The following is a 12604-nucleotide window of genomic DNA, read 5'->3' on the forward strand; positions in this document are numbered from 1 at the left end:
CCCTCCCCAACTTCATCCTCACCTCCCTCCCTGAAGATGACTGTCCTGGTTACAGTAGGTTTTAATGGAGAATGTAGGAAATAAATTGATAGAAATACATTAGTAGAAATAATTCCAAATAGTTTAATAAAAGCAAAAAATAAGAATACCACGTGGTCTAATTTGTAGACATCTTTTGAGAGATTCAAAGCACATATTGTAACAATGATGTAAGTTTTGATATATATTCTTCCATAATTAACTACTGTGACTTTATTTCACAAATCTCTAACAGCCTTAGATCTGTGGAACAGGGGAAAATCCCAAGATCATTTCATAAATAGTTAGATGTCCATGCCAGCCTCTCCTTAATGTCAGAGTGATGAAATTGTCAAAAATATTGTTATCAAAGTTGTTGTATTCCTACTTTCATATTTGTTATAATACTAGGAACAATAACAATTATATTGAAATTTAGCAATAAGGATTCAGAAATTTCAGCTAGTTACAAAATAATCATTAATTATTGTGATTTCATACAATACTTAATACATACTCACTGAGATGACCACTAAAATCAGTATGTAATATTATTGTCGTGCTAATCATAAAAATCTTCCCATATGATGAGTGTATTAAAGTGGCATAATTAGTGGAATATCCTCAAATAAATGTTTTCTCTCATGAAGAAAACAGTGACCATCCCACTGTGGTGTCTGCGGCCAAGAGTGAGAGGCTGGGCCAAGACTCTTCTTACGCAACGTCCTCCACCATTTCCAGGCTGTTTAAATCTCTCAGTGATGTTGCGGTGATGGAAGATTTAATGCTTTTTTTTGTAGTTGGGCAGGAACATTGAAATGGCTTCTCCAGTGAAGTGAGAAATGCCCGCGTTACCATCTATCCCTGAAAGGCTAATTTATCTTCCAACACGGGCTCCGGGAGCCTGGTTTAGGCCTGGTTTTGCAGCCATCATAGGCCACGCGGGTTGTGGTCGGTTCTCACACATGAAGATACTTTTGTGGCCTTGGTAGAGTTTTCAGGCCTGTAATGCTGACCCAGGGGCTGACTGGCTCTCCCGCAGCATTTCTCTGGCGTCTCCCGCCTTCTGGGTCTCAGCCAATGCTCACTTCACCTCTCTGTGTCCCTTGGCACAGGGTCCCAGTCACACAGGCGCCTGCCCGTGTTCTGGCCCTGGGGCCACATCACAGACACATGGGCAAGACAGCAGATCTAGGCACAGGGATAATGGCGGGGAGAGGGAGGTTTAGTCTGACTTTCACCTCATGTACCCACAACCCACCCTCAGGGATTTCTCCCTGGACAGTCTACACGTTCTTGTTCAGCATGAATTGGGCAGAAGTGCTTTCCAGAGTCAGCGTGCTGTGACCAGGGGCCCAGGACCCGCACATTATATTCCCCAACTTGGGGGGACAGAGCTTCGTCCTCACCTTCAGTCCCATTTGGTCCTTCTGCACAGGCCAAGTCCTTCCAGGTCCAGGAGCCACCTGCCCACTGACTGACTTTTCCACAAGCCCCTGGCTGAGGGCAGCCTGGCTTTGCCCCGCTCACTGTGTGAGCTCCTGCCCAAGGGCCGTGGACACTCCCTGGAGGCTCTGCAGCCTGAGGCGCCCTGGGAGAGGACATCTCCTCTGCTGCTACTCAGAGGGGTACAGGCCGGCAGGGACAGGGCCGAGCCACACAGGTGGGGCCGAGCCACACAGCCTCCAGGTGGGGTTCAGTTTAGGTTCCCCGCAGAGAGAAGATGGTGGGGACCAGGGTGGTGGGCGCACGGGCTGCTGCTCTGTGGGACCTGGTGGAATCAGTGTGCTCGCTGAAAATGTTGTGGTCGTAACTTAATAAAAAGTGTAATTACTCATTTCTGTTAAGCTTGCATGGGGATGTTTCTTTGATATTAGGAACATGTGTCCCATATTTATGTCATCTTAGGAATCAAACAGAGCATTTGGACTTCAGAGGAAATGTAAAATCTGTGTGTATAAGATGAAAATGATGGAAAAAAGTGTGGCCTGAGTGTGATGGGTTGAAGCATCATCATCGGCAGCTCTCAGAGATCACAGAGAAGCAGCAGGACAGAGTCTGCCCAGCTTATTAGATGTTAATGCTGAATAATGACACAATCACGCCATAGACTCTGCTGGCTCCTCAGGATGAGCCCATCCAGGGACGTGAACAAACACATCCGTGCAGCGGGATTAGGGCATGCCAGTGAAGCTCGGAGCAGGGGTCTGGAACTTGAATCCACCCTGCTGGTTACTCTGCAGGCACCCGTGCATAGTCCTTAGAGACTGTACTCCTAGGTCTTGGCCCATGTCTTAACTGGGATGTTGCTCCCTCTTGTGGTGGGGATGCACTTGTGTGGATGGACACTTGCCCTTGTCAGGAGTGTGGCATGCACGTTGCTTCTCCCTGCGCAGGGCCTGTGCTCACAGCAGTTTCTGAGTCACAGGATCTCTCTAGTGTGGTGGGGCCCGCTTGTTTATTACCCTTGGGTTTCCCCGTCCTTGAATTTTGGAAGTGGGGGTGCTCACATGGGTGTTCCCCTGCAGTGTGAGGGGGACACCACACACACAGAGGGGCAGAAATGGAACCCCAAAATAAGACAGCAGAGACATGACAAATGGCAATTATTAATATGACCCCACGTCACCGCACTCATGAGGTCAAATACTCTTCTCAACAGAGTTTAGAGGCTTCATTCAAAGCCAAGACAGGAAGAGTGTAAAGGTTGTGACCCGAGAGTTTTGAACTCCCAGGGAGGAGACACCTGCCATCAGGGTCTTTCACTGGAAAGATGAGTAACTTGAGAGATTTTCCAACACAGATTTTATTCTAAAATCACCATGGACTCAGTCTGGCAGTTAACATACACTTTAAAAGAAAGTTAAAAAGCATTCTTAAATGTTAAAAAAAAACACATTTTTTTTAAAAAAGAAGTATTGTCTACACTGAGTCTGTTATGATCTGTCAGGAGCATGGGAGACACTGTGTCCTGCTGCAGAGCGGACGCTTGAGGGAGGAACATCACCCCAGCTCATGTTCTCAGGGTGGGTAAACAGCTTTGAGGTCCCGGCGTTTACAGCAGAGAAGCTGAGTAAGAATAAAAATTTACAAATACTGCTGTGCTTTACTTTATAAAATGTAAAAAGTGGCATAATTGCAATCGTAATAGAATGTGGAGAGGAAGACCTGGTACAGGACATTAACGAACAACCTGGAAAATTATGGGAACCCTTAAAAATAAATACAACAACAAGTGTCTTAAAAAGTATAAAATTTAAAAGATGAAACATAGTTCTTCAAAAATAATTCACATTAACAATGCCACACTTTCAAAGTGCTGTAATCAAATCAGAATGCCCTATAAATGAATATGAGGTATAGGTCCAATCATAGATTCAGATTGTTTTGGAAACTTCCATCCATCTCTGGGAGATTCAGTTCAAGTGTAATTTCTACCTGAGCTTTGAACAGAGACATGAATGTCTCTTAGAGAAAGTTGCCCCATCAGGAATCACAAGGGCTGGGGGCCCCACTCAGTTGTTACCCCTGCCCTCCGCAAGGACGGGCCTCAGTGGAGACTCACATAGGCTGTGGGAACCGAGCCCCAGGACTGGGGTCCCGTGACCATGTGCTCTGAGGACAAACCCCTTGCCACTGCTGGATTTCATGAAAATGTTGGTGATGTGTCAGTTTAAGAACATGCTTTAATATACCAGCCATAATATTTAAAAAACTAGAATTCACATTATGTTTGTCACACGGATGGGTGTTTTGGAAATTGATGCTTTATTTTAGGAAATAGAAATTTGAAGAATAGAACAATGTTAAACTTTGTCAAAGGAAATCTGTAATGAAATGTCTTATTTTACTTGAAAATGGTGACTGGTAATTGTTAAAGGGAAAATCTAAATAACTCCTGGGTTCACAAATATAGATAGTATAAGTAATTAATGAAAAAAAATGATAGCTCACATGCTGGTGTACTGGCCCTTCATCAGTCTCCACATAGCCGACTTCATGGCTTGGTTCCTCAGACTGTATATGACAGGATTTAAGGTGGGGGGCACCATCGTGTAGAACATAGAAATGAGAAGGTCAGACATGGAAGGGGAATCTGAGGTTGGCTTCAGATAATCAAAGCATCCAGTAGAGACAAAAAGCACCACAACCAGCAGGTGGGGAAGGCACGTGGAGTAGGCCTTGGCCTTACCTTCTGTGGATGGGATCTTCATGACAGTAGAGAAGATGTGGACATAGGAAATGATGATAAAAATGAAACAGCAGATACTCCAGACCACACTAATGAGAATGGGGACAAGTTTTTTCATTACATTTTCTGAGCAGGAAATAGCCAGTAACTGGGGAACTTCGCAGAAGAACTGATGTACCATGTTGGACCCACAGTAGGACAAAGAGAAGGTTCCAGCCGTGTTTATCACAGCCAATATACCCCCACCCAGCCAGGACACAGCTGTCAGCTGCACACACCTGTCCCTGCTCATGATGGCATCATAGTGCAGGGGGTGGCATATGGCAGCATAGCGGTCAAGGCTCATCACCGTGAGCAGGTATAGTTCTGTAGCTGCTGAAACAACCATCATGAAGACCTGGAGGACACAGCCCGGGAATGAGATGGAGCTGCTGTGCCTCAGAGAGTCGGCAATGGACTTGGGGACCGTGGTTGAGATGAGGCAGAGGTCCGTAAAGGACAGACTCCTCAGGAAGAAGTACATGGGGGTGTGGAGGTGCCGGTCCAGGGTGGTGATGAGGATGATGAGCCCGTTCCCCAGCAGGGCGCACAGGTAGACCAGGGAAAAGAGCAGCGGGTGCAGGAAGCCCATGGCCCCCTGGGTGGGGAACCCCAGGAGGACGAATTCTGTCACGGCCGTGAGATTCATCCTGGTATCATCGTCTGTATAAATAAAAAATAGGAAGAAAACATTGTCATATCTTCCAATATTGAACACAAAATGTGTTATCAACACATAACAATCATGCTATCTTTATCGTTATGTGAGCAAATTCATATTTTATCTCATGTGAATGTGCTATTGATGTATTGTCCAAACGTGTCCATAAATCGGTAAAGAAATGAAAATTTAAAATGACCATGATAAAACCTGAATATCAGGTCTCTCAGCAAACAGAATTGAGAGACCACCAGTGCCAAGTCATACCCAGGCCTGTGGCTCCCCCTCCTGCCCAGGCCCCATTTGCCCAGGCACACCTCCCAGAGGTTGTCCAGGGCACAGTCCCTGTGGACATGTGACCATGCCCAGCCCCTCCCCACCCTAGGGAGCCTGTCCCTGCTCCTCCAGCACAGCCCTGGTCTGGGGAGGCCACACAGTGACGGGTGTGAAGGGAGATGGGGTGTGCGGGTCCCTTTTTTTCTGTTCCCCAGGACCCGACACTGTCCTGGAACTGAATGATCTGGGCTCAGCGTCCCCGTGTGGTGTGTCCTGATGCCTCCTCTGTCAGATTCCTGCTCCTGTGGCCTCACTGTTGACTCCTGGTCCATCTCCTCATCTCCTCATCTCCCTGCACCTGACTCCCCCACATTTGAGGATTCAGATATCACGTTTCCCATTTCCCGCAGAGTCTCCTCCTGGGTCACACCCACTCATCCCTCCTGCAGGATGGGCTCATCTACCCCCGGGTCCCTCCCAGGCCCCTCTGACCCCTCAGACTCATGCACATCTGTGCAGGGAGGAGGCTGCTCTGGGGCTGAGCCAGACAGTCTGTGGCTGTCCGTGTCAGTCCCAGGGACCCGGGTCCCCCGGGTACAGGTTTGTTCCTCACCCCAGGCCCGTGCTTGAGTGGGGACATCTGGACACGGGGCAGCCCTGCCCTCTCTCCTCCCCCCAATCTCACCCTCTCCTCCTTTGTGGGGTGACGGAGGGGCAGGCCCTGGGGAGGCAGGATTTTTAAGGAGAATGTGGGGAATTACCTTGTGGATATGCATCAGTGTATATTCAATTCAAATTAATTTAATAAAAACTAGAAGATAAATTAAAATACAAGGTGGTCATACATGTAGATTTCTCATGAATAATTTAATGTACTATTTGTGGGCCTCCCCGGTGGCCAGCGGTTGAGCGCTGGGCTGCGAAGCTTCCCGCAGCCTCTGCAGCGCAGGTTCGATCCCCGGCTGCTCCCCGGCCACTGGAGGAGGGTCCCACATGGCGCGCAGACCTCTCCTGCCGCCCGCTGCTCCCCTCAGCAGAGTACTTCAGTCCTTCTGCCTGCTCTGCTCCCTGCTCTGACTCTGGTGAATTATCTCACCCTCCCGCGCTTCGGACTGTATCCAGTGCTTGTATAAATAAATAAAAATAAATCTTAAAAAAATAAGCAAATATTGTACAAAAATGAACAATGATGTGAAATATATATAAATAATTAAAAATACTATTTGTAATGATGAAGTATTTTTTGATACATCTCTCTCCCCACATTGTTAAAATACTGTGTTTTTTCATTTTAATATGGCTAACAATCCCTGAGTGATGGAGTTGGGGAAAAATCCCAATTTCATGTCCATTAGTAGCAGACATCCATGCCACCCTCCCTTTAGTGTTAGAGCCATGAAGTGGTGATCATGCTGCTGTAAAAAATTTTTGAATTTCCACTTGTCTCTTATATCTGTTGCAATATTTCAGAACAAAAATGGCTTAACATTCTGATTTTTAACTATAAGAATTTTGTATTTCATTTTGAGTTTTTAATCCCAATTTAATTGCATCAATTGTTTTGATTTTACTTGATACTTAACACACACTGACACTGAGCTGAGTGCCCAAATCATAGTGAAGTTATATGCAGGTAAATTAAAATCTACTAATATGATGATGCTATTAAAATTCATAGTATTCATATTTTTCATTTAAAAAAAGTTATTTTCTGTCATTGAATCTCACCCCAGGATGATAGGGCAGTGTGTCATTGAGGAACTTGTGCAACTTTAGAAGTAATAGTTTTCATTATTTATGAAATGAATATTTTGAATGATGTGCTTTCTCTAATCTAAAATGAAGCTTGAAATCTAAAAAAATTCAAGTCTGAATGATTTCTGTTCTGAAAACTCTTTACGAACAGAATACCTGCAGTCTGTGGGGGGGTTTCCAGCTGTTGTGTTGAGACTCTCTCCTGAGGTTGTCCCCATAGTGTGGACAGAGGGTATCCCGGCCTCTCACTCCATGGTCGGGGCTTGTGTGGATGCCTCTGAGCACTCACAGGATGTTCCACGCTCGTCGGGGGCTGCCTCATGGACAGAGCAGGCCCTCCGGGCTGGGCTATTTGACCTCTGGAGTTGGCATCTGTGTGTTGGACACTGTCCAGATTCCAGCCCTCAGGGACCTTCCTCCAGAGGGACAAGTGCCCCTTTTCCATTCACTGTGTTAATTGTGTCATCCAGGTGTCATCCAGTAGCACGTTCAGTGAGCAATTAGTGCACTGAGTGGATCAGAGGCAATTTTGTTAGTTTTTACACCTGTGAAGACAGGTCAGTTTTTACTCCATTCCAGTTTCCATCACCCTCTACTGACCAGCCACAGGGAACCTGGGTGTGGCCCTTTCCTTAAAAGCCACATGATGAGCTATGTCCAAAGGGAACTGGAAAGTCACTGTCACCCACTGCGCACCCTTCATGGAGACCTGGCACGGGGGGAGGGTGTTGGGGCAGGGGTGGAGTCAGGGGGCAATGGGTGGGAGGTAGGGAGGGGGACAGACAAGGAGAAACTCAACAGATGTGAAGTGAAATGGGAAGGAACCCAGATCTTCTGAAATGTGTGTCTTCGCATCACTTAAATATTATTTTTATGATTTGTTCCATTCTCAGTACCTGTAACTCTGCATTTCAGTTTGCACAGTTATTATTGTTAAGTAATTGTGCCTATATGTTGATAAATGAGATGGGATCAGGTTATTGTGCATGGCATTTTTACTGGGGTATTTTTTAAAGATTTATTTATTTATTTATATAAACACTGGATACAATCAGAAGTGCGGGAGGGTGAGAGGATTCACCAGAACCGGAGCGGGGAACAGAACAGACAGACCAACAAAATACACTGCTGAAGTGAGCAGTGGGCACAGCAGGAGAGGTCTGTTGCGCCATGTGGGACCCACGCCAGTGACCGGGGATCGAACCTGTGCTGCAGAGGCTGCGGGCAGCTTCTCAGCCCAGTGCTCAACTGCTGTGCCACCAGAGGACGCTCTTTACTGGGGTCTTGATCTCATGAATAGAGTGGCATTTTTTATTGGAAACTTCTTGGAAAAGAACTTTTTTTATTTATGGATTTAAATAGTGTAATATGGTTAGAAGCAGGCTAATAAAAAAATAAAGATATATTTAATTTAGCTAGATTCAACATTAGCTAGATTCAAGGTGGCTGTGTGTGCCTGTGTGCATGTGTGCGTGGGTGTGCATTTGTGCCTGTGTGTGTGCACATGGATGTGTGGGTGTGCACACATGTATGGTGTTTGCACTTTCCTTGTTGGGAGGTTGGACCACGGGTGATAAGTGACCTTTATGGTTCCGTCGAATCGCGTGGTGTGCATGGTGTTATCCGCTGAACATCCCAGCGTCGTTAACACGCATATGAGTTGGGTTCTTGTGGGCTTGAAGTAGTTCTTACTATATTTCAACATGACACAGATGTTACAATAGCATTTATGACGAATTTCGAATTAACCTCATTTTCCATCAACTACTGAAGATTATTTCAATACCCTTTCAACACACAGTAAAGGGGATGCATTAGTAAAGGCAAAACTTGATTAAGTTCTAAAGAACAAAAGACCTGTGCACTGTGGGTTGTGCTGGACCCAGAGTGGCCTGGCCTGGGGAGCGGTGCCCCCCATCCCATTCAGTTCGTGCTCCCAGCTCCGGGGGACTTTCGTCTTTGGTCCAGTGTCTCTGTAGATCTTATGCCTGTTTTTATTTGAATTGTTTGTTTTTTTTGTTGACTCTTTGTTTGAGTGTTTCTATTTCTTGGTTATTAGGCCCTTGGGGACTGTTGCTTTGCAAATAGCTCCCCCCATTCAGTAAGTTGACTTTTTCTTTTGGATGTTGGATGTGGAGGAACTCTTCCTCTGATATAATTCTGGCTTTTGCTTTTGTTTCCTTTGCTGGTGGCTTTGAATCCACACAGACATCTCTGAAGATGAAGTCAAAGAGTTTATTGTCTATGTTTTCTTCCCTGTATTTTATTGTTTTATATCTTACATTAAAATAATAAGTGCATTTATTAACTTTTGTATATAGTGCGAGATAATGGTCTAGTTTCATTCTTTTGCATGTGATTGTCCAGTATCCCCAACACCATTTATTGAAGAGACCCCATTAGTCGTTGCTGCAAGAGTTGTGTGTATATATATATATATATGTGCCTTGCTCCATTGATCCATGAATTGTTTCCTCCCAACAACATGCTCGGTTGATTATTATCACTTTGTAGAATAGTTTGAATCAGGGAGCCGAAGACCTCCATTTTGCTTATATTGCTCGGTTGCATTGCTAGTCAAGATCTTTTGTGCTTCCTACAAATGTTAGGATTTTTTTTTGTTCTAGTTCTGTGAAGAATGCCATTGTGATTTTGATAGGCACCATAAGAATTTGTACTTTGCTTTATGGATAGACCATTTTAAAAATGTTAATTTTTCTGATCCATGAGAAAAGTATGTTTTCCTATTTCTTTGTCTTTTTTGACTTATTTCATTGCTGTCATAGATCTTATCCTAGGTATTTTATTCTTGTTAATGTCATTGTAATGGGCTTGTCTTTATTTCTCAGGTAGATTTTGTCTGTGTACAGAAACACAACTGAAATTTGTATAGTGATTGTGTAGCGTGCAACTTTGCAATATTTATTTATTATTTTCAGTTTGTTGCTTGAGTCATCAGGGCGTGTACATATGCCTCCATGACACCTGCGCAGAGGGGCCACTTTACTCTGGTCTGGATACCTGTTATGTCTCATACCTGCCTGACCCCTCTGCCAGGACCTGCAGCACCAGGTTGAACAGCACAGGTGAGAGAGGCCACTCAGTCTCCTTCCTGACCATAGAAGAGGAGCTTTAAGTTTTGGTTTTTTTTGTTTTGTTTTTTGCCACCAACTGTGATGCTAGGTATGGATCGTCATTTATGATTTATTTATTGTTAGTACTTGTTTCTTATACCCATTTTATTTAAATTTCTTTTCTGATCAAATGGATGCTGTGTCTTGCCGACATTTCCTTCTGAATCTATTCAGTTAATTGTATGATATCCCCTTCATTTATATTACACTGATTGATTTGACCTCAGAACCTATACAAAAATTAACTGCAAATGGATCACTGGCCTAATGTAAAGCACTATAACATAAACATAGCACTTGACACAACCTGAAGTCCAGGTAACCTTCATTGCAGTAATTCTCTGTAGATGCATTTCCAAAGACATGAAGCATGAAAAGGAAAAATAATACCCTGGAGTTCAGGAAAATTAAAAACTTCCCTGAGGAGGAAAATATCAAGAGAGGAGAAAAAAGCCACACTTCGTGAGAATATACCTACCAAAGATGCACTTGACAAAAGACCTTTATACAAAATAAGCAAATGCTGGTAAGACTCAACAAGAACAGAGATGGTTCCATCAGAGGGGCTGGCAAGCTCACTAGACACTCCGCAGAGCAGGCATCTGCCAAGCAGGTTGCTGAAAGTCCTTTTCGCTCATCCATCACCAAGAGCCACAGAGGGCCTTTGAGATGGCCACACCCATCTGCCCAGAAACTGAACCCCGCACACTAATGATGAAAGTGACATCAGGGCCTCTCACATGTCTGCTGTGGGAAGAAGCCCACTGGACACTCAGTTATAAGAGAGTTTAATGGGGGTCAGAGGAAACTGAAGTGCATCTCACCACATGGTCAAGTGTTCACTTACTCTGTGTTTACCTAAAGGAGGGGGAAACTTCTGTACTCACACAAATCTTCACAAGGGTTTATGGTAACTTTTTTCTTCTTGTCAACATTTGGAAGGAAGCAAGTCACCCCTCAGAATGGACAAATGGTGGCCAGGCACGCAGACGATGGCTGTCATCCAGTGACAGCGGAGGGAGCTCCCTGCCTAAGAAGGAAGTGAAGGAAGCTGAGCTGCACTCTGCTAAGTAGAAGAAGTCAAACAGAAAAGACTGTGACCTGCCCAACTCCATCTCTATGGCATTCTGGAAAGACCTGAACGATGGAGACAGGGAGAAGATCAGTGGTCTGCAGGGCAAGAGGGTGGCAGCGACAGAGACAGATATCGTGGGACTGGTGAGGCGCACTGGGTGCTGTGATGATGACGAGTGTCTCATGATACATTGGCCCAAACCCACAGAAACCAAAACACCAAGGGGGAAGCCCGAGAGTGAGCCATGGGCTGGACTCCATTATGAGTCACCAAGTGGACACATCCCAGGTTATAACTGCAGGATTCTGATGAATCATGCTGCTTTGCGATGGAGACAGTCCATTTGTGAGTTTAAGAGATACATGGAAAACCTGCATCTCCCTCACACTATTATGTTTAGAAAGTACTACAAATCTTTAAGTCTTGGAAAGCAAATATTTGAATTAAAATAATAAGAAATATTGGAAATACAGCTGTACAAAGTAACTATTATTTTAAAGAAGAAGTAGAGATTTCACATTTTGTTGAGTATTCCCTTGAACAGCATGGTCAACACTGTCTTCATGGCTTGGTTCCTCAGACTGTATATGACGGGATTAAAGGTGCGGGGTGCCATCGAGTAGAACATAGAAATGATCAGGTCAGACATGTATGGAGCCCCTGAAGTCGGCTACAGATAAGCAAATCATCCAGTGGAGAGAAACAGCACCACAACCAGCAGGTCAAGGCACATTGGTTAGGCCTTAGCCTTACCTTCTGTGGATGGGATCTTCCTGACAGCAGAGAAGATGTGGACATAGGAAATGATGATGAAAATAAATGAGCACACACTCCAGACCACAGTTATGAGAATGGGGACAAGTTTGTTCATTATATTTCCTGAGCAGGAAATAGCCAATAACTGGGGGATGTCACAGAAGAACCGGTGGACAACTTTGGACCCACAGTAGGACAAGAAGAAGGTTTAAGCTATGAGCATAGAAGAGATGACACTCCCTCCCAGCCAGGACACAGCTGTCAGCTGCACACACACATGTCCCGGCTCATGATGATGTCATAGGGCAGGGGGTGATAGATGGCATAGTGGTCAAGGCTCATCACTGTGAGCAGGTGAAGCTCTGTAGCTGTTGAAATAACCATCATGAAGATCTGGACAACACAGCCCGAGAACGAGATGGAGCTGCTGTGTATCAGAGAGCTGGCAATGGACTTGGGGACTGTGGTTGTGATGAGGCAGAGATCCATGAAGGACAGATTCCTCAGGAAGAAGTACATGGGGGTGCGGAGATGCTGGTCCATGGTCGTGATGACAACAATCAGCCCGTTCCCCAACAGGGCGCACAGGTAGACAAGGAGAAGAGCACCAGGTGAAAGAAGCCCATGGTCCCATTGATGCGACACCAAGGGCACAAATTCTGTCACAGCCATGAGATTCATCCCTCCTGCAACCATCA

The 12604-nt window shown here is 45.1% G+C and overlaps 1 protein-coding gene across 1 annotated transcript; it reads right to left on the reverse strand.

The window, feature by feature from the left end:
- Window positions 1-3968: 3968 nt before the first annotated feature.
- On the reverse strand, window positions 3969-4898 carry LOC311182674 (olfactory receptor 14A16-like; the record flags this gene model as incomplete). Its single annotated transcript, XM_084251646.1, has 1 exon — window positions 3969-4898. One exon carries the CDS (start codon window positions 4896-4898, stop codon window positions 3969-3971), a length of 930 nt encoding a protein of 309 aa, XP_084107772.1.
- Between the last annotated feature and the right edge of the window lie 7706 nt (window positions 4899-12604).

The sequence above is a fragment of the Talpa europaea genome (assembly GCF_964194135.1).
Source record: "Talpa europaea genome assembly, chromosome: 1".
NCBI lineage: Eukaryota > Metazoa > Chordata > Mammalia > Eulipotyphla > Talpidae > Talpa > Talpa europaea.